General features: G+C 33.9%; 2 protein-coding genes, 1 long non-coding RNA gene and 2 pseudogenes across 3 annotated transcripts; 3 read left to right on the top strand and 2 right to left on the bottom strand.

Annotated features, from left to right (window-relative positions):
- Positions 1-681: 681 nt before the first annotated feature.
- On the bottom strand, positions 682-2,256 carry LOC120198276. Its single transcript, XM_039199626.1, has 2 exons — positions 1,614-2,256; positions 682-1,199 (listed from the first exon to the last, which is right to left on the bottom strand). Exons 1-2 carry the CDS (start codon positions 1,682-1,684, stop codon positions 689-691), a joined length of 582 nt encoding a protein of 193 aa, XP_039055557.1. The 5' UTR covers positions 1,685-2,256; the 3' UTR covers positions 682-688.
- A 3,069-nt stretch (positions 2,257-5,325) lies between these two features.
- LOC120198306 lies at positions 5,326-23,475 on the bottom strand. Its single transcript, XR_005523355.1, has 3 exons — positions 23,402-23,475; positions 19,240-19,249; positions 5,326-5,336 (listed from the first exon to the last, which is right to left on the bottom strand). It is a non-coding gene; the product is annotated as an uncharacterized LOC120198306 (long non-coding RNA).
- On the top strand, positions 12,792-13,835 carry LOC120198267 (oil body-associated protein 1A-like). Its single transcript, XM_039199618.1, has 3 exons — positions 12,792-12,921; positions 13,014-13,417; positions 13,623-13,835. Exons 1-3 carry the CDS (start codon positions 12,800-12,802, stop codon positions 13,796-13,798), a joined length of 702 nt encoding a protein of 233 aa, XP_039055549.1. The 5' UTR covers positions 12,792-12,799; the 3' UTR covers positions 13,799-13,835.
- LOC120198289 lies at positions 15,447-16,000 on the top strand (annotated as a pseudogene).
- On the top strand, positions 17,294-23,453 carry LOC120198246 (annotated as a pseudogene).
- Positions 23,476-23,579: the final 104 nt, after the last annotated feature.

Here is a 23,579-nt window from a genome sequence, read left to right as displayed (position 1 = left end):
CCTGCCTACAGGAAATGAAAAATGCATGCATAACTTTATTCGACCCGGAAAACATCAATATTCCAGATGCTCAAGTTTAGATACGTGTTGAACACGAATATGCATGTATGTATGTATGTATGTATATGAAGCCCGGATAACATAATCACCATGTGTAGCATAAAATCATGTTCATGTATCAGAGATGAGAAGCAGGAAAAAGGGCTTCAGAAACTAAAGTAAACGTAGCTAACAGATGAGATATAAGGTGTCCTTCACCATTTATCACAATGGGAGCTCGCAAATCATGTGAAAATATTTCAGTATTCGTCATTTCGATGCACATATCGATCAAAGATCAAGAAGGTGATATCAGAAGGCGATATATATGAGGGGACATATGTATATCGGTGCGGGAATATGACCGGATGCTTCGATAATGGAAACAATCAGAGAATATATTGAACATACCAGTGCCGAACCAAACTCATAGCCCGAAATTGCAGACCTGAATCCAAGTAACATAGATGATCACTGAAACTGAAATAACACAGCAGGTTCTTACAACCAATAAGATTCAGAATGTGTTACTTCAGCAAGCTTTAAAAATGCAATTAGAACAACCATATTTGGTTCAAATTATAGCAGAAAATGTACCTTGATGAATTGTCATCAATGGCTTCATCATTACCATCATTAGAGAGGTTTATTAGCAATCATCCAAAGTACATGATTTTGATCTTGCTAAAATATCAGACATTGTCCTCTTCTTTAGTCTCCCTTTACGCTTTCTTTGCTTGTGACTTAGCTTCTTGGGGGAAACCCTTTTGATTCTCTGCTGAGAATCAAAGTGAGGGCCTTGTACAGAATTAGATTCTCGATTTACCGGAACCGTGACGTTGGAAGTGTAATCAAAGCTTAAGTTGCTTTCATGGCAGGGACCTTTTGGTAGAATCTCATCATAGTTACAATTCCACTCATCTTTGATCAAAATCTCCTGCAAAATCACCTTATTTTCAAAGGAAACTTGATCTTCATGCTGGTGATCGGAACATGTCCGGCCTACGTTCTCATTCAGCACTCGAGCTGACGGATTAGTACATGGCTCAAAGGGTGGCAACACATCGCTGATACCATATTTCAGACAAACTTGCAAGTATCTCTTTGGAAATGGCCAACAATGAATAACATCTTTCCTCCTAGTATCAGCAACAAACTGCCTGGGAAAACAAAAGATTACTTGTTACAAACACAGGCATTTCCGACAAGACCTGAAGTCGGTGGCGGTTTGCAATCGAATGCCTGGTTGCGAAAGCCGAAATTCGTAGTAGTTCATTCATTGAGTTCCCTGAATCAGCTATCATGCATTGTTGAAAATTATACAGCAATGAAGAAAGCAGCAAATCCAAGTACGCAAACCTAAAAATAACACTATGAACATGTTGAAAAATAAACTGCTCCAAAACATTGGAAAACAAGCATGGGAAAGAAGGATCATAGATGATAGAACAGAGTTCATCAGCAACTAGGAAACTAATAAATTTTTCATAAAATTAATCGAGGTTTAAACTGCAAGCAAAATAAGGACACCATGAAATAATGATAATAAGGCATTGGAAAATGGGAAAATCCACCTTATTGAAAAGGGCTTGGAATCTGCTTTAGCTTCACCATTGACATAGCTATCATCAGCATCATAATCCATGTTTTTTTGCTGCAAAGAAAATGCCGATAAACGAACCGTACGTTCAGAAACAAACAGAAAGCTTATGTACCGGGATATAACACAATGGGAATCGAAACGGGAAGGGACCCAGTTTAAATTATAGTCCCCAAAGCAGTCTGGAAGATAAACTTGGTTGAAAAGTACATAAAATTATAAGCTTTTGTTTGCCATTGGTTTTGAAGACCTAAGAGGATTAAAACAGCAAGAACAATGGAAGCAGAAGATGAGGGAAAAATGGGAAATTTTGGGAAATGGTTTTGAGAGGGAACCCAAACATTCAAGAAGATGATGAGGGAATGAAAATGGGAAAGCAGGCCTTAAGCAGGAGGAGAAGATGAAGAACAGAAGCAGCATTTTGATATGAATGGAGGGTTTTTTCCTATGGTAAATAGGGAAGAATGTTTCATGGTGAAAAATTCAAAGTAGAAAGATAGTAATTTGTTGAAAAAAGAATGAGATTTGATTAGAAACTATATTGGAATTCGACTAGGCATTGGTAGAGAATAGGGAAGCTTGAAGATATGGAGATGCAAGAGACATCTTTCGTTGGCATAGGCTTTCAAGAAAAAAAAATCCTATTTTTTTCTACTAAACATAGTAAAATTATGGGTAAATTATATCAAATACCGCTCAACTTTGTCTGTTAATTTATTTATATATAAATAAAATTGATTCTATCAATCATATAATTAAATCTTAATTTTGTATTCAATTATGTCATTCTTATAAATAAATAAATAAAATTGATTCTATCAATTATATAATTAAACTTTAATTTTATATTCAATTATGTCATTTTATTGTTAAATCACTAACCAAACAATGACATGATTAACAATTACTTACGTGACTTGTCACATTAAAATAAGACGATGATATGACTAATGATCACTGACATTATTTGTCACACTAAAACAAGAGTATATAATAATAAAACTTTTTAACTATCGTTGATTGTCGATCATTATCTATATTAATCATTTTTTAGGATAAATCGGTATTAAAATCTTCACAATTCACTTATTATCTCGTAAGATTAATTATTATAAAACCCACTTAAAATCGACATTCGAGATTATACGTGTGCGTTTTATTTTAATTTAATTTTAATTTTAATTTTATAAAAAAAAATAGTTTTCCTTTTCCCTCGTTTTTCATTTTATAATCCGGCGGCTAATTTTATTTTCCGGCGGCTAATTGCATATACTGCCCATTTCTTTTGCATTATTATTATAAAGTAATTCTCACATATAAATTTTGAGATATTTATTAAGATAATTATTTGATATTGGTAGTGAGTGTAAGTAAAATTCAAATTAATTTTTAAAAATATATTTTTTTAATTTAAAATTATTTAAGTTAAATTATTTTTTTTCAAATTGTAGTTGAAACCGATTTTAAATTTATAAAATTCAAATACCTAAAAAAGATGTAAATCTAATGATGTCATTTTGATCTTTAGTTAAATTATTTGATTAAAAATTTAAATTCTTTCATCATTTTAAGTTCATTTGTTTTTATTAAATTTGAATTACATGCTCATTTCATTCACCATTTTTCAAAATAAATTATTTTTTCAAATTATTTTTTAATTTTATGTTTTATTCAATTTTAATAATTTAGTGATTTAATTGATAAAATTCATAATTTAGTGACTCATAGGATAGTTTACCCAAGTCCTTTTAGTGAAAAAAAAGAGTTTCATAAAGCCTATTACTAGCATAGGCTCCTACGTAATGGCTGTCAAATTTTCGCAGTTTTTTTTTTAATATTTGCCGCTCTCTCCTTCTTCACTTCCCACCCACTATATAACAGCAAGTTCCGAAACCTTCCTTCTCCATCACCACAAATTCCTTGAATTCTACAGCAGATTCAGTGGAAACATCAAACATGGCGACCACAAAACTCGGGAGGATCAAGTTGGGTTCTCAGGGCCTCGAAGTATCAGCTCAAGGCATCGGTTGCATGGGGACGTCAGCCTCTACGGTTCCCCCAAGCCCGAATCCGACATGATTGCGCTCATCCATCACGCCATCGATGCTGTGGTTACCCTTCTCCATACCTACGATGTTTACGGCCCTCATACCAATGAAATTCTCCTCGGGAAGGCGTTGAAAGACGGTGTTCGAGAAAGGGTTGAATTGGCTACAAAGTTCGGTATATATTATACCGATGATGGCGGAGCGGACATCCGTGGGGCAAAATCTCGTTGATAGTGCGTTGAAATTTTTTTTTTTCACGAAATAGTGGGATCGTCAGATTAATTGCTCAAGTGGTGTCCTCTACAGTACCGGGGGTAGGTCGCCATGCATGCCCTGCGACCTACCAGCCAACGACCTCCATGCCCATGCACGCCCATCTCGCCAAAGGAGCACGCCCATGCACGCCCATCCATGCCCTGCTGCATGCTCGCCTGCTCGCGACCTTGCCGGGACTCCATGGCCCCGAGTGTCCCATGCATGAACCGTTCCTTGGTCGCCTCGAGTGCCCCATGCATGAACCGAGCCCCGAGTGCATGGCACGATCTCCCCATGCATGAATCCTTGGTCGCCCCGAGTGCATGGCGACCTCCTTGGTCGCCGGGCGTGCATGGCGACCTAGGAGGTCGCTGGGAGTGCATGGCGACCTATGGTTGGGTTGTGCATGTCCCATGCAGAGCAAGCCACGTCGTAGGTCGCCCGGAAGGCATGGCGACCTACGGCCACACTGTTGATTTCGCCCTATTTCAGCAAATAATGTTGGGATAACGTTATTTCGTGAATTATTTATTTTGAGGGCATTATATCGTGAGTTTAGCCCATCCGTGGTGACCCTGCTTATGTTCGAGCTGCATGTGAAGGTAGCTCGAAAAGACTGGAAGTTGATTGTATCGATCTTTATTGTCCAATGATGACTTCAGGAAGGTTTGTAGCTTCTCTTTCACAGTCTACTGAATAATTCTGAAATCTGGATTGGATATTCATCTGAACAATATAAACGTAATGCATAATTTTGAAACATTTGAAAGTTTAAGCATAAAATAGATTAAAACTGATAGTTTAGATATTAAATGCGTAATTTAACTTAAATAAAAAGAATATTAAATTTAAAGGTTAACATGGATAAAAAATATTTATAGACAAGTTGAGATAAATTATTAGATTTATCAATCGACACCCTTTCGACTTTGCCTATGTGTAATAAATATTTATCAATAGAATGCATCCAAACATAAACGAATATATATACATACCATTTTATTTTACCTATTATTATTACTCTTGTTTAATATATATTATTGTTGAGTTAATCGATTGATGGAATCGGCAAAGAGGGGGTGAATTGACAATTAAAATTTTGATGGAAGTTTTTGCAGAAAATTGAAAAGATTTGCACATCGATTTAGAGTGATTCGACTTTCTCAACCAAAGTCTACGTCCACTACCTTAGCTATCCACACTAAGAATTTTCCAACAAATTCACTAATTTGTTCTTTCTTTTGAGGCTAAAGAGATAACCTTACAACTCCCTCAAGAATATACCCAATTCTTGAGAACACTCTTTCTCAAAGAGAAGATTACAAATTTGCAAACTTACAAGGAAATCCTCACAAGGTAGATTGTTTGCACAATTCTAGAACAAGATAAGAACACTCAAAGATAAATACAATTGAGCACAAATTGTGTTCTTGAAAGCAAAATGAATATTGAAAGGAAATTTGGATTGAATTGCACAAACTTGATGTTTGATGTTTTCTCTCTTGTTTCTCTATAATTTCTTCTTTCTTGTTGTTGATCAATGGCTTCTAGACTTGTTTAAATACTCCTTCAAATTATTCTGAACGTTGGGGATGCTTAGTGGAGTCAATAGAGCCGTTTAAGTGTGAAAACAATTAATTAAAGCAGTTGGGAGCGTCAGTGCATCGATGCATACCCATGGTGCATCAGTGTAAAATTCAAATATTTTGACAGTTGGACCCTTAGTGCATCGGTGCACTAAGAGTGCATCGATGCATAAAATGCATTTGATATTTCAAAATAGCTAGAGTGTATCGATGCATCAAATGCACTGAGTGCATCGATGCATAAAATGCATTCGATGTTCATTTTAATTCATGGTGCATCGATGTATGGATTGGTGCATCGGTGCATCACTTTGAAAATTTGATTTTTGGCTTGATTTTGGTTCAAAATACTTTGTGAAAATTGTTTCAAAAATAGTTTAAGTATAAAACACAATTTTACACTTTTAGTAAGGTTTGAAAATGATCTTGAAAGACTTTGAGTAATAATTTGATATTCGATTAATTAAATCAAATATTCTTAGAAAATTATTTGTAAAATATTAAAATTCATTTAAACTTAATTTGATATATCGAAACATCAAAATGTTTTCAAAAATTATACTTACTACATTTTGTATATCATACACACATATTGTTTCACAAAGAAAACACACATATCATCATATAATTCTGGTCACATATTTCATAACACAAAGCATATAAATCGTATGTAATAAGTTTATTATTATCTCTTTAATAGTCTTATATTCGTTCTTTATCTTTTAGTGATATGTTCTTGTACATATTCTTCTTAACCAAGCTATATATATATATATACACACACATCATCATATCACATATATCATTTCACACCATAAAGATTACAAACAAAGCACATAATATCATACAATGTTCTTTTATATCATCTTCTTTATTATCCCATGTATACATGTGAGAACTATAGATATGTGAGTCTATAGAGGTTGTGCACTAATGTTGTCACCACAACTCGTATAATTGCACCGAAGTGCCACGTAGAATTACACCATAGTGACGCGTAGAAATACACCGAAGTGTCATATAAGATGTCCCTAAGGACCACATAGAAAATTCCTTAAGAACCATATACATATGCTAAGGATCAAGTATGTGTCTCAAGAGACCTCACACGTGTTCCAAAGAATACATATATGTCCCGAAGGACCGCGTAGACCCTCGACTCTTGGCATGCCAACTATACCTCTAGCTCTCATGACACATAACACGAGCAGTAATATTCATATTATTATACATTCACATATTCATATCACATATACACATAATCTCATAGCTCTTTCACATAGCTCATTATCAATTTTCATAAGATCACATCCAGTCACGTAGTTCATTTCCATATAATTTACATGCACATATATTCTTTTCCATATAATTACGTAGTCATATAATATTTCATATGACCTCATATATCACATCACATAGATACATATTCAAATACTCATAGTCACATAGCACTTAAATTGCTCCTATTTATAAAATTCATGGTCATATAGATTCTATCACAAAGTCACTTATCTTATCTCTTATTCTCATATGTTCATATGTATCATATAACACATAACTTTTATTTCATTTTTATATCACATTCCTACATCACTAATTCATATATAGTTTATATCGTATCATCTATCTTGTTCTTTATTTCTGAGTATGCACTGATATTACATAACCTATGTCCTATTTATAAATATATATCTTATATTATAGGTGCATATCATCACTTTATATTCAAGTTTACTAAGTGATATATTATTCTAAGTTTATTCTATAATTCAATCTTATCTAGTTTTCCTCAATTCTCCATAAATCCTATAACTCTAATACACTAATTATAACACCCCCAACCCGTATCCGACCCGGATACGAGTCTGAAGTGTCACATTGACTTTTCAAACATTTATTCGTATAAAATAGTGAGTAATTTAAAAACTTTGATAACACTTAACTTATTCAAAACGTTTACAAAATATATCAGAGTTCATACAATTTATATCTTTAGACTACATGCCAACTACACTCTATAACCAGTACATATATTTTCTGATCTGACATTTGGTAAGGAGAACTGACCTGTCTTGCTCCGCATTACTCTTTACTCTTCTCGAAACCTACGTGTGAAACAATCACACGCTAAGTCGAAGACTTAGTGAGGCATAAAAACTTATAATGCACTTTATAACATATATCAATATATGCATGTTCTGTTCTATCATGCTATACCAAATTACATGACTTCCTCATATCATGTAAAATTATATCAGATTAATTAACAATAAATACATACATACACATAAATCATCATTAGCAGTTTATCATGTAATCACATACTTTTATGCTTAACCTTTTCAATCAAACACTATACACACACAACATCATATCATTTGTAATACATTTATCATATCACAAACATATATTTGTTTATATCTCTTGATTAGCCCATGTACACCTGTGAGAACTGTAGATATGTGAGTCTATTGAGGTTGTGCACCACTATGCTGTCATCACAGCTCATATAAATGTCCCGAAGGACCTATCCAGAGGTCATAAAGATCCTCGGTAACTGTCCATAGGTCCCGAAGAACATAGGTAAACTGTCCATATGTTCCTTAGAACATAGGTATACTGTCCATATGTCTCGAAAGACATAGGTAAAACTATCCATATGTTCCGTAGAACATAGGTAAACCCTCGACTCTTGGCATGCCAACTATACCCCTAGCTCTCAAGACACATAACATGGGCATTTTCTTTTATACTTATCATTTCACATAACACATAGTTCAATTACTCATAGAACATTTCATATGAGTCACATTTACATGTCACATAGCTTATATACTTTCTCGCGTAGTTACATAGATCCATGTCATATAACATATCATATAGCTTAGATCATTTCTCAGATATTCATATAAACATACATATCATATCTTGTTCACATATGATCATATATGCTTCATATAACACAAGAAACACCTATAACACTTTCTCATAGCTTATATCAATTTTCAGAGTCCTTTCATATTACCTGATGGCATATATCATATAGATATATAATAACTGATATCATATTATCTACCTGATGCTCCATTTCTTTGTATTCCCTTTTTTATATCATCATACATTTAAATATTCTTATATGTCCTATCAATATCCTATAAACTTACTCATATTCTCATATATCATATTTTAATATGATTTGTATAGTAATACTCTATAATTGTATCATATAATGATTTTACCCAAGTACTCCTTTATAAAGTTTATATTACATGTTCAATTAGTCTCATGCTATCTTATAAATAATTTCCATTTATTTTATATCATTTTCCTTTTCCACTCACATAAACCATCTATTTATTTAGTTCAATTTCTCATGACTTCCACAATACTCTTTAATAAAACTTTGTAGCTCTTCACTATAATACATAAACCATAGTTTCCTTTAATTTATCAATCTTCCCTATATAACTTAAGTATCCTTATTTATGCCCTCGAATTCATACTATTCTCTTAAAGTCTCCTAACATTTCTCGTATAATCACTTATACCATATCATATAACTTATTCCATGTTCTTCCATTATTACATAATAAAGTCTTACATAAATCATATAGTATATACAAAGCATGTCATTATCTTTAGTCATGCATACATACAATCAATGTAATACAGATAATCACATATAATTATAACCACACATAATCATGCCCATGACTTCATGCATATTACTCTAGGAAATAGACTCATCGCAAGTCTTATTTCCATTAAACACTACATATCACTAGTATGCACTCACCTTGGCCTCACTAGTCAATTTCAATCTCTTATCTTTCCCTTGATCGATCTTACTTGCCAAATGTTCCGGAATTGCTTTATGCGTAGAATCTACATAAATGTACATTTTGAGGCAATCATTAGATACCTACACCTTGTAGTTGGATACTAGCAACTTAAACGAACTTATTAAACCAATATTTACAATTTTCCTTTAGGGGGAATCGGTTCCCTACTAAGGGGGTATTGATTCCCTCATGACATTCTGGAAATTTTGTTCGTTTGAAGGGGTATCGGTTCCCCTTGAATGGGTACCGATTCCCCTTGCCCAGAAATCATATTTTCAACCCGAAAATTACTTCATTTCCTCTCAAACACTTCATATCATCCCCTTTTCATTCTTAACTCTAGTACACATACTTAAACCAATCTATATTCATTTATTTCATCTTAAACCTCAAAATCCTATCTTCCATATGAGATTCAAGAATCATACCAAATTTTCAATGTGTTCTAATTCCAATTCTAACACTTCATACTTCTTAATTAGATTGATGACAAGTCAAATTCATCCATAAAACTTCAACAACCATACCATATCAAAATTTCATCTTAAAACTCATATTGCAAATTCCTTCATAATTCCTTTATCTTATTGTTTAAATCCCATATAAGCTTTCCTTAAGCTTATTTAATACCCAAAGAATCAAAACTAAGCTTAAAACTCAAGAATTAACCAACTGAAATTAAACTTACCTTTGCCTTGCTCTCCCACGTATGAAGAAGAAGAAAGGAGAAGAGAACTCTGGATGTTTCTCATATTTCCCACGTTTATATTACCTTTAAAAGGAATATAAAAATCTTTCTGGTCAAATGACCATTTAACCCTTAATTTCCTTTAATAATTACTAAATAACCTTCATCATATATATATCCAATAATCATTGAACTATTTCATTCTTATACTTTAGTCACCAAATTCTGAAACTTTACAATTTGGTCACTAACCCGGTATTGAGGATGTTACACTAATTCTCATAATTGATCATACCACTATGTATTTGTCTAACTCATGTTTCTATTATTCATATAACCTTTACACATGTTTACTTAGTTCCTATTGTTCTTAGGAATTCACTTTGATCATATTCTCTTGTTATTACATATTTTATCTTATAATTATATATTCACATAGTCTTATATTTCACTATCATATAACTTATATTTATTCTCTTATAACTCTTTATATTCATATATTTTCGTTTCTATAAATTCCATAAATCTTATCACATGACTTATCTTTTATACTCATAATTTCATATCTATTCTTATATCATCATATAATTTATGTAAACATATATATTACTTATACCGGTCCCTATATCTTATTACACTAACATATATTCATACAAATCTTGACACACATATTATAACATATTACTCATACACTCATAGCAAACACATGCTCAGATTCATGAATTCATGCATAATACTATCGGAAATAGACTCGTCGCAAGTCTTATTTCCATTAAACATCATATAATATCTAATATGCACTCACCTGGCCTCACTAGTCAATTCGGTCTCTTATCTTTTCTTTCCCTTGATCGATCTTACTTGCCAAATGTTTCGGAATTGCTTTAAGCTCAGAATCTACATAAATATACATTTTAAGACAATTATTAGATACCTACACATTGTAATTTGATACTGGCAACTTAAACAAACTTAATAAACCAATATTCACATTTTCCCTTTAGGGGTATCGATACCCTCCTTAGGGTATCGATACCCTCATTGCATTATGTAATTTTTCGTTTGAGAGGGTATCGATACCTGATGAATGGGTAACGATACCCCTAACACAAAAATCACATTTTAAGCATGAAAAATCACTCAAACTTACTTAATTCTTCTTATATAACCTTCTTTTAGCCCTTTAAATTTAACTACACTTCTTCTAGACAACTTATATCACTATAACTCTCCTTAATTTTCAATATTCTATCTTGAATTTAAAATCCAATAATCTTACCAATTTCTCAACATGTTCTAAATTCGTTTCCAATACTTTGGATTTCTTATTTTGACTGTTGACAAGTCAAATTTAACTTCCAACTTCAATTACTAACTCTTTTCCAAGATTTCAATTTTGAACCTCTTATCTTCAATCTCTCATAACTTGATAATCTTTGAGTTTTAAGACATCTTAAGCTTTTCTTATTCTTTTCTATCACTCTAAGATCAAAACCAACTTTAAAACAAAAGAATTAACCAGCTTGAAACCAACTTACCTTATACATGAAGATACGGGAAGAGAGAAGAATATAACTTCACCATCTCCAGACTCTTCTTATTCTTTATTTCTTTCATTTCACTTTCCACGTGTTTAATACCCTATATAAAGGGAAATAAAAATCTTGCTTGTAAAATGACTATAATACCCTTATCACTTTCAAACTTTATTATTACATCCAACATCAAAATCTTTCAATTAAGTCCCTGAACTTTTAATCTTTTATGAGATTGGTCACTAAGTTTCCAAAACTTCTATTTTGATCACTGACTCGGCTTTTGGGATGTTACACTATAGTTATAAGTGTATTTTACCCTTAATTTATCATAAATGACGCAGACAATAATCTATCGTATTAAAATGCAGTGTAAATTACCTATTTAGTCATTCATTAGTTACTTAATTTTTATTTTTGTCACTCAACTATTATTTTTAGGTATAATGTCAAAATTAGTCCTCAATGTTTACCAAAATGATTATTTTAGTTCTTATTCTTTTTTTGGGAGCATTTTAACTTTCAATGTTTCATTTTATAGCAAAAAAAACTCATAATGTTAAATCGAATAATCACTCTGGTCTTGATTATTTTTTAGCATTTTGATCCTCAACATTTCCTTTTAGGGTAAAAGGATCATAATTTGGAGCGTTAACCGTTTGTTAACTACTTATTTCCATCCATAGAGGAGCTTTTTTGCCCCATAAAATAAAATATTAGAGGCCAAAATGCTCCAAAATAGAATAGGGGCCAAAATGATTATTTAAAAAATGTTAGAAGCATTTTTCGATATTATGTTTTTTTAAATCATACCTAACATTATGTCTTGATTATGTTTTAGTCACCACCATTAAAAAATTAACACTAATGCTGGCATGTTACGATTAGACAATGTGACGTTAGTGTTGAAAACATCATGTTAGTATGATCGTTAATTCTTTAATAACGGGTAAAAAAACCAGAACCAAAACTTAACATTAATCATTATTTTAAAAAGAAATAATTGAATGACCGAAACACATTAAATAATAAGTGGGGATCAAATAGGTAGTTTATCCTAAAATATATAGCTGTCAAGAGAAGCGATGTTAATCGCCACGTCTATTGAACCTCCTACCACGCGTAGCTCTGCATGCAAAAGCAACATTCTTTTAAAACTCTTCATTGATCCAAAAATTTCAAACAGTTAAGTCCAAAAAAAAAACGATGTCGAATCACCTTGAAGTTCCCGGCGAGCCGACTCAAATCGCCACTTCTCTCGTCGAGACCGCCACAGGCGCCGTCCAAAGCTTCCACCCAATCAAATCAATCCATCAACATCTCTGCGCGTAATTACACCCACATTTTAATCGAATACCCCTATTTTGTTTCACTTTTCTCAAGTTAAAATCACGTGTCGTTGGTGGCTTTTTTGTTGTAGATTTCATTTCTATGGCTACGACATGACCCGTCAAGTCGAGTCGCACCATTACTGCGCGCATCAAAACGAAGAAATGCGACAGTGTCTGATCTACGACAGCCCCGGAGCAGACGCGAAGCTGATCGGATTAGAGTACATGATATCGGAGAATCTGTTCTTGACGTTGCCGGACGAAGAGAAGCCGCTCTGGCATTCGCACGAGTACGAAGTGAAGAGCGGGGTGCTGTTTCTGCCGGGAGTCCCTGGGCCAATCGAGCGACACGGCCTTGACAAGGTTTGCAAGACTTATGGTAAGACCATCCATTTCTGGCAGGTTGATAAAGGTGATAATCTCCCTCTTGGGTTACCCCAGTTGATGATGGCTCTCACTCGAGATGGTCAGCTCTACGACGAACTCGCCAAAGGTAATCGAAGTAAATCGAGTGTTGGACACATAAAATTAAGTGACCTACGTAAATATGTTACGTGTATTATAAGTACATGGAAATAAAATATTAATACTATAAGTTGCATTATTTAATTAATGCAGATGTGACCAAATATGTTACATGTATTATAAGTACATGGAAATAAAAAATAAATACTATAAGTTGTATTTAACTAATGCAGATGTGGAGAATCGATTTGGAGTTTCGTTCGAGAAAGAGAGGGCGAAGCGAATCGAGTTAGAGGGTCCGGATCATGGGATTCATCCACTGGCGAATGGTGGTGGGAAAGGGCTCATACCTAAACTCAGGGAGGTTGATTGCAAGCCTGTTGATTCGGTTCCTCGAGTCTTCGTTTAAATATCATTACAAGTTCCAAAAACCCTAGCTGTTGCTGTACCTTTGTCATTACAAGTTAAAAGAACTGTAGTAAGAGAAGAAAATCTATAGCTAATGTTACATATCATGTTTGTGTTGTTGTTTTAAGTACTTGTGTTTATTCAGTTACTTTTCAAGACATATAATTTGAGGTGTTTGTGTTTACTAAAGCAGTCTCATCTTCACTCTAGATTCATCTAGTTCCTCAAATAATTCAATTGTCTTTTCAAGTTTTTAGGAGTGCTAGTTAACTGAATAAAGAATGTGTGATTTTGGCAGAGTTTTTACTTTCTACATCTTCTTGTGGAAATTCTAATTATGTAAATATGTTTGTTAGTAAAGTATAATCATACATAATTAGGAGTCTATCCACTCATGGAACAGTGGCGGATGCACTAAGCCCGGACCAAGTGCATCCCATTATTTTGGAAAATTAAAAAAATTATAATTTTTGCCTACCTATTACTTTTAAGAAAATAAAATTAAAATTTTGGACTTCATTCTTAAATTTATGGATCAGTCACTATCATAGAAGCATAGCTGATAGCACGTTAAATATGTAGCCCATCGTACGATATAGTACAACCCAACAGTTCAATTAGGGTTGTAAATGAGACGAGACAAATCGCGAGCTATTCGAGATCGACTCGATCAAGGCTCGATAAATATTCAGATCGAATAGACTTGACTCGAGTTCTTAACGAGCCGAAACGAGCTACTCGATATTCGACTCGAAAAGCTCGTGAGCAGCTCGAAAATATAATATATATTAAGATTTTGTTTTAAAAAAAATAAATTATTAATAATATTAATATTTATGTATTGATTTTTTTAAAAATACAGTAAGATTTCATGTATTTAAGGTTCGAGTTTGAGCTTGAGGCTTCAATAGAATTAAGTTTAAAAAAAATTTCATTTCGAGCTGCTCATGAGCTTCAGTTCAGGATTTCGAGTTCGAGTCGAGCTTGAAAATTTTAATTCCGCGCGTTTTCGAGTCGAGTCGAGCTCCATTTCAGAGTTTTTGAGTCGAGTCGAGCTCCACAATACTCGAGCTCGACTCGACTCGTTTATACCCCTAAGTTTAATGCATCTGAATTTTACCGACTAGAATTAGTTCAAGTGGTAAGTAATTTAATATCACTTAAGAATGTTTTGAGTTCGAGTTTTTATGTAAGTAAAAGAATTTCATCCAACAATTTAAGTTTTTCTATATTAATTAAGGTAAAACCTTGAAATCGAAAAAGGGGGAAAAATGTCTATCAATTTTTTAAGCCAATAGTAACAATGAATGCGTCTCAATTTTTCCAGCCAATAGTAACAATGGCGTGAGGATGGAAACGTATTGACCTTGGAATTCTTATATGTGATCAAAACTATATATTTTTTTAAAAAACGGTGGCTAAAACAGAACAGATCATAAACATAAAGAACGATCCGTAATTTACCCAAATATTAATGGACAAGTGTAGTTGAAAGTGGCTGTTAGCTAGCCTTGCTTGTCGCTTGCCCTCTCAACGCACTTCACCACCTTAATTTGCGTCTCAAAACACTCTCCTCATTCAATGCGCACCACTCTTCTTCCTTCATTTCCAGTTTCTCTCTCTCTGTATATATATATATTTATAACTATATATATGTACAAACATATCATCTATATTAATCAAAATAAAAATGGCGAAAACTGAGCTAACAATTCTGGCTCTGTCGTCGATGTTCGCGACGATATTCACGGCGGCTAACGGATACGGGACGATAGTGGGAGGCAAAACGCCGATCAACGACGTGAGTGCGAACAAAGGGGTGCAAGAACTTGGGAGGTTCGCGGTGGCGGAGTGCAACAAAAGCCAGTTGCAGAAGGGAAACGGGGGCAATTAGCTGGGGTTTTCGCAGGTGGTGGAGGCCGGACAACAGATAGTTTCGGGGATCAAATACTTTCTAAAGATCGAAGCGACGGAGAACGGGGAGAAGAAGACGTTCGATGCGGTGGTTTTGATCAAACCTTGGTCTCAACCTGAAGAGAGGCAAATGCTTAGCTTCTCTGCATCTACTCAATAAGGATGGGTGGATGCTGTTAGTGGTTCTAATTAGCCTGTGATTTTTATTGTATTATTATTGGTATTGGAACGTTTAATATATAACTATCATATATGAATAAAGTATTGAAGATACATATTTTAATTACTATTTATGTGTATTATAATTAAATTTAAAATATTTTTATTCCTTAAATTAAATTTGAGTTCAATTATTACCATAAAATACAATATTTTTGTCCAAATTAAATGAAACTTTTGAATTATGAATAGATTTAGCTGTTATCATATCTACATAGTAGATACAACATTAAACAGCTAAAATATTTATAAAAATAAATTGCTAACTTATTAAATTTGATACAAATATATCATTTTAAATACAATATATACTTTTTTAAATAATTTTAGGTGATTATAAAATAATATATATTCATAATTTTTCTTAATCATTGACAACACACGTTGTAGACATGCGACTACTTGAATCCAAGAGTTTCATAAATAATAATACTCCCTTTAATCATTAAGATTACTCAGTTGACTCGGGATTCAATGAATCCATGAAGTGACCTTAGTTGATTGTTGTTCTCCCTTGAGATATTGGATTCGAGCAACTATATTTGTAAGGTGTGTGTTGTCAATAATTCAGAAATATTATAAATAAATAATGCTTATATTCAACCCAAATTATTGAATTTTTTTAATATAATAAAAATACTATCAGTGTAATATTTTGTATTATTTAATGAATAAATATGAGTAGTTCTTTAAATAAATATTCTAAATTAAATAATTTAACTTAAATTTAAAATACACAATTAAATTATTCAAAATATATAAACAATTGTTTTTTTTTAAAATGAGCTCTTAATGGTATAATATTTTATAACACTTATTTTATTATACTTAAATATTACTTTAATTCCAGTAAAAAATTTATTAGATTTTTTTAAACCTAATTCAAGTTAAATTTATTTTCATTCACTCAATTATATAAAACTTTTAATTCGAATTTGTTTAATTAAATAAGATAATATTGATTTAAAAAATTCAATGGATTAATATCCATATTTGGATGTTACAGAATAATGTAATAATTATTAAATGGAAATTTTAATTTATAAAAAATTGAAGAAATTTTGTTTATGGTAACATGAAATATCGATGAAGAAAAAAATAAAAAATTAAAAAAATTCCTAAACTCCCGTAATTACAAATCTTTGCCTTTAAATACCCACTTCAGATCAAATCGGTTTCTTTTCACTTTTCGTTTTAGAAATCATCTGTTTCTTTCTTTCTCTCTTTTAATCTTCTGTAGGTGACCCCTTTATGTTCAGTTTCTCTTGGGGTCGCCCAAAAATCTAAAAAAAAGAAGAAGAAGAAGAAGAAGAAACACCAAAATTCTCATTTAATTTCTAAATTATCGTTCTATTTTAATCCAAAAAAAGGTTTTTTAATATATTTATCAACCATGTCGGAAGTGGCCAACGTGGACCCGGAAGGGATCGATGCCGTGCGAATGACGTGGAACGTTTGGCCACGCATCAAAGTCGAAGCCAGCAAGTGCGTGCTGCCGTTGGCGTGTACCATCTCTCCGATCCGCCCGCACCCGGACATCCCCACGCTTCCTTACGCGCCTCTTAGGTGCAAGACGTGTACAGCTGCGCTGAATGCCTTCGCGCGCGTTGACTTCACCGCGAAGATCTGGATCTGCCCTTTCTGTTACCAGCGCAACCATTTCCCGCCTCACTACGCCATGATCTCGGAGACGAATCTACCGTGCGAACTCTACCCGCAGTACACCACCGTGCAGTACACGCTCTACCCGGATCCGAACAACCCAGCCAATGCTCCTCAGTTGCCGCAAGTGTTTGTATTCGTGTTGGACACTTGCATGATAGAGGAAGAGCTTGGGTCTGCCAAATCGGCGATGAAGCAGGCGATTGGGTTGTTGCCGGAAAACGCGCTCGTTGGGTTTGTTTCGTTTGGGACTCAAGCTCATGTACATGAATTGGGGTTCTCGGATATGTCGAAGGTCTATATTTTCAGGGGTAGTAAGGAGATTTCCAAGGAGCAGGTGTTGGAGCAGTTGGGGCTTGGTGCTGCGGGGCGGCGGTCGACTCCCGGGTATCCGAAAGGCTTACAAAATGGGTACACAGATACTGGAGTTAATAGGTTCTTATTGCCTGCTTCTGATTGCGAGTTCACACTGAATTCGGTGCGTTTTTTTATTATCAATTTTTGTGTGGGAAATCATATTTTATGTTGTTGAACTTTTTATTAAGTGGTTGGCTGATTTTACTGTAGTTGCTGGATGAGTTACAAACGGATCAATGGCCTGTAAAAGCAGGGCAGAGAGCGTCAAGGTGCACCGGAGTTGCCTTGAGTGTTGCAGCTGGATTGCTTGGAGCTTGCTTGCCTGGTACTGGTGCTCGGATTGTTGCTTTGGTTGGTGGTCCATGTACTGAAGGCCCTGGGACGGTAATGTCATTAAACCCTTTGTTTAGCTGCTGAATTTATACTTTTAGGACAATTAAATGACACAAACAAAAAATTATAAAATTGATAGTTAATAGGTATAATCTAATTCGTTTTATCATGAGTTGTAAGTAGTTGATGGGTTTAACACATGATAAATGTGCCCTATATTACTTGGAATTGGTATTTTTCTTGAAGTACTTGTGTCTCATAGGGTATGAAGATATGACCAACACTCACACCGATTCTAACATAGACTATATATGATTGATCTGGATATGATTTGTTGTAACCTGTATGTAGTATGGCATTTATATTAGAGCACAACCACAGGTGCCCATCTTTGTATGAAACAGGGCAATGTCTACAAACCAGTTCTCTGTTTGATGCATTTAATGTAAGTGCATTTACTTATGCAATTAGCTAAAAATTGATTCTGTTTTACATAAATTATTCCTGTTTATCACCCCGATTCTTTCATTGAATTTGTTTGCACAATTTTATGTTACCTTCATAGTTCCATACAGATTAACGCCTTAATAAGCACCGTTTCTTTGTCAGAGATGATTGTCAATATTTAAATACCTTTTACTTGTTTTAATGACTCATAGACAACAATGATTTGATTGAGAAAATGGAGATTTGGCAAATAATCTGAATATGAAGATTGCTTCTTGTTTAAGACATTCTTGTTTGTCATCAAGATGATACTGATTTATATGACTTTTGCAGATTGTATCTAAAGATCTGTCGGAGCCTGTACGTTCCCACAAAGATCTTGATAAGGATGCTGCACCTTATTTTAAGAAAGCTGTGAAATTTTATGATAGTTTTGCTAAGCAGTTGGTCAGCCAGGGTCATGTTCTTGACCTTTTTGCTTCAGCGCTTGATCAGGTTTGTCTTGGCAACTTTTTAGTTTCTCCAATTATATTTAAACTCTCTTTTGTTCTTATAATCCGTCTGTGATGTACCAAACTAGTTTACTCTCTTGATAAGGATCGATTCACTCGACAAAATTTTTGGTTCTTTTGTGCCTTTAACTGGTCTCATGAATTGAATTTAAACAATGACAAACCTGCTGAAGTAGATACGATATAAGGATCCTAATCTTATTTGAAACTTCAACAGCCCAATGTGTAATTCTTAATATGCGCTGAAAGTAAAGTGTTAAGGCTTTTCTCCTTGCTTATTTGATCGGTGGCTTGTAATGTAAATGCTTTATGCTGTAAGAATCTGTGGGTGTTAATTATTCTGTTTAAAATGGACGCAAAACTTTTATTTTAAATGAATGCTAATAACCTCAGACATTAGTAATCGTGACAATGTGAACTGTATATAAATATGTAAAGGGTTATTTTGTCTTCTCAGGTTGGGGTTGCTGAAATGAAAGTTGCCGTTGAAAAAACAGGTGGTCTCGTTGTTCTAGCAGAAAGTTTTGGTCATTCTGTATTCAAAAACTCTTTCAAGCGTGTGTTTGAGGATGGGGAGCAGTCTCTTGGTCTATGTTTTAAGTTAGTTTCTCTTTTCACACCATTTCTTGTTCAGCCTTTTTACTATATTTTTCCCTGCATGTTGGTAAATAACTATATAGTTGCATTATTAATTGCTTTATTTACATTTTTTGCCTCGGTTCCAGTTGGCCTTGTGTTATTTTTTAAGTTCTAAAAAGTGCCAACCTCACAGTGTGCTGCTCTGAAAGATTGTAATCTTTTCACATAAAAGTTTGTTGACCTCAGTATTTTGCTGGAAGCAGAGTAAAAATTTATGAAATTGCAAATGCTACTATTATGTTTTTGCATACTCTGCCCTTTGGCTTAATAGGTTTTTATGTAAATATTGCAAATGGGAGTGCCCGTATTATTGAAAGTAATATATGTATTACCTTGCTGCAGTAGGAGTATAATTTCTGATTTCAAATTTAGTATTCTGCTTACATGCTCATGCTGTGCTTTAAGTTTTTGTATTGGCATGCATCATCTGTAACTTGTATAATTTCCTGAGGCATGGTTTGGAGCACCCAGAAAAATGAACTATTTTAGTGGTAGTATACATTTCAAACTAATTATATGCTATTTTTTTCCTAGTGGCACCCTTGAGATCAACTGTTCTAAAGACATCAAGATTCAGGGGGTTATAGGGCCTTGCTCTTCTTTGGAGAAGGTTGTGCAATTTAGAAATTTGATTATATCTCTCGCTATCTCGGCAAAGACACGCACTATAAAGTGTAGACACAATTTATTTGTATTTATGGGGACATAAGCTGATAATTTTGAGGGTTGCAGAAAGGACCTAATGTTGCTGACACTGTCATTGGAGAAGGAAACACTACAGCATGGAAGATGTGTGGTCTTGACAAGAGTACTTGCTTGACGGTTTTATTTGATCTTTCATCAACTGACCGATCAAATGCTCCTGGAATGGCAAATTCACAGCTCTATTTGCAGTTTCTTACAAGGTTTGCTGCACAAAGAACTAAAAGGGTCCACTTTATTTACCTTAACACTGTATGTAGGCTTTGTTTTCTAGTTTTCTCTTTTTAGTAATTTGACTGTGATATGATTATTGCAGCTATCAAGACCCTGAGGGTAAAACAATGCTCCGAGTTACTACTGTGACTAGACAATGGGTAGACAGTGCTGTTAGTTCAGAGGTAATTGTCTGAATAGTACCTTCATGTATGTTTTTTTTCTTTCTTTTCGTCCCATTTTCTGTTTTGTTAAATTTCAACGTTGGTGGGTTTGTTGATTTGTATACATTTCACTGCGGTACGTGTCTTGGTTTGGATAGTGTAATGATCGATTATGTTTGATGGAAATTGGAATTATTGTATGCTAACCATGAATAATGTTTTCCACCAAATATTCAATGTATTTCTCATATTATTCGATTGATTAACTGTTTGGAGTCACTCTTATTTCTATTTATAATTTTATCATCCTTTCTAGGAATTAATACAAGGTTTTGATCAAGAGACTGCGGCTGTTGTAATGGCAAGAATAACTTCCCTGAAAATGGAGACAGAGGTAATTTAGGAAGTCTTTTATTCAACCGTCAACCAGTTGCTTATTTCATTTGAATGTATTCATTGTTAACTTTTAATTCATCTGATTTGTCCCTGCTTATTTCATTATGCTATTTTTATTGAATATTTTCCACTTTTATTCTGTATTCATGTTACTGGATATGATTATTCTCTTCACCCTGAGTTTTTAGTGGGTCTTCCTCCTGTTATAATTTCAATGTCTTATCTTTTGGCACCTTGCAAAACGTGTTCCTCTGTTGATTGTTATTATTTAATTATTAGTTAGTTAATCCCTTTCATGATCATGGCTTTTGGTTTCATTCAGGAGGGGTTTGATGCTACAAGGTGGCTAGACCGGAATCTCATCCGATTTTGTTCTAAATTTGGCGACTATCGAAAGGATGATCCATCATCTTTTCATTAAACCCTTGTTTTTCTTTGTTTCCTCAGTTTATGTTTAATCTGCGGCGGTCACAATTTGTACAGGTAATAATTTCTTTTTCCTAATTACGCTACCTCCTTTTCCATAATACTTACTTGAGCTACGTTCATAATGACTTTTAGCCCCTTTTCTGTGACAGGTTTTTAACAACAGTCCAGATGAAACCGCCTATTTTCGCATGTTATTAAACAGGGAAAATATTACAAATGCTGCCGTCATGATTCAACCATCGTTAATATCATATTCGTTTAACTCGCTACCGCAACCAGCATTATTGGATGTGGCTTCCATTTCGGCTGATCGTATTCTCTTGCTGGATTCATATTTTAGTATTGTAATTTTCCATGGCATGACAATAGCACAATGGCGCAACATGGGTTACCAGAACCAGCCTGAACATCAGGTATGTTCATTTTGTTCATACCTCCTGAATCTAGAGCTTAATTGCACATTTATTTAGAACCGGCATGTTTGTATTATGCAATTTTCAATCATGCATGAAGCTAAAATTTTACTAATCACATGGACCCTTTAGGTTGAATAATTGTTTATTCTTACTTAAGTCTTACTGATTCTTGTGAAATTTTAATCTTAATGATAGACAAGCAAGTTCTTGATACACATCACCTTGTAGCTCTGAAATTTAAACTATGAGATTAATCACAATGATCTGCTACCTCATTGTAATGTAGAATATGGTGAATTTTCTAATGTGCTTAAATATTGCGTTCATAAACCATTTTGTACTATCATTGTCTTGTATAAAGCTTCACTCTTTTCTCCCTTTCCATAGGCATTTGCTCAGCTTTTGCAAGCACCTCAGATGGATGCACAAATGATCATTCTGGAACGCTTCCCTGTCCCAAGATTGGTTGTTTGTGATCAACATGGATCCCAGGTCTGTATATTTCAGTAAGGCGTGATTCCTTTTCTTAGATATTTCTTTGGATATATAATAATTGTTCTTGGTTTACCCTTGTGTAAAATTGTTCTTGGTTCATTGGCGCAATGCAACCTTACCTTATATGGGTTTAGCTTTCGTAACCTTATTCGGTATATGGTAATTGTAAATTGGGTTTACCATTATCAAGGGGCTTATTTTTTGTTTCCCTGAGCAGGCAAGATTTTTATTGGCAAAGTTGAACCCATCAGCAACATACAATAATGCCAATGATATGGCTGCCGGCTCAGATGTGATCTTTACCGATGATGTAAGCTTACAAGTCTTCTTTGAGCATCTCCAGAAGTTGGCTGTACAATCTTAATTGTAGAAAATAGTCAAAAGACTTGGTGGTTTCCGTTTTGGTATGAAAATTCAATCGATGTGAGTTTTGTATCTTGTCTTACATCCTCTCTTCCATGTGGTTCCATTACCTTTCTCTCCGTAAATTTTATGAATGAGACATCGAACACCATCACGATCTTTGGAAGAAAACAATAAGGATAAAGATAGCATCATTTCGTTCCCTTGAGGATTTGTCAGGAAGTTATCGAACGAATAAGCATGGCATCAAAGAGGTCAGTTTGAGTTGTTTTTCTTTTAGATATACAGGGAAAGGAAGGTATTGGTGAGAATGTATTCAAATAAGAACATATTTGGATAGAACAATTTTTGGGATATTGAATCAGAAGAGAGTGGATGTGTATTTGTGTACTGAATCTAAAAGGCCATATTTGGTATTTAATATGGACATGGAAATTCCAATGACATGGCTCATTTTCTTTTGTTTCAAGTCTTATTTGGTGCATGAAACAGATGTTTAAATAACCATCTTATCCGACAAG

The sequence above is a fragment of the Hibiscus syriacus genome, unplaced genomic scaffold (genome assembly GCF_006381635.1).
Source record: "Hibiscus syriacus cultivar Baekdansim isolate YM2019G1 unplaced genomic scaffold, ASM638163v2 tig00004779_pilon, whole genome shotgun sequence".
NCBI lineage: Eukaryota > Viridiplantae > Streptophyta > Magnoliopsida > Malvales > Malvaceae > Hibiscus > Hibiscus syriacus.
This window is presented reverse-complemented; position numbering and strand designations above follow the sequence as displayed.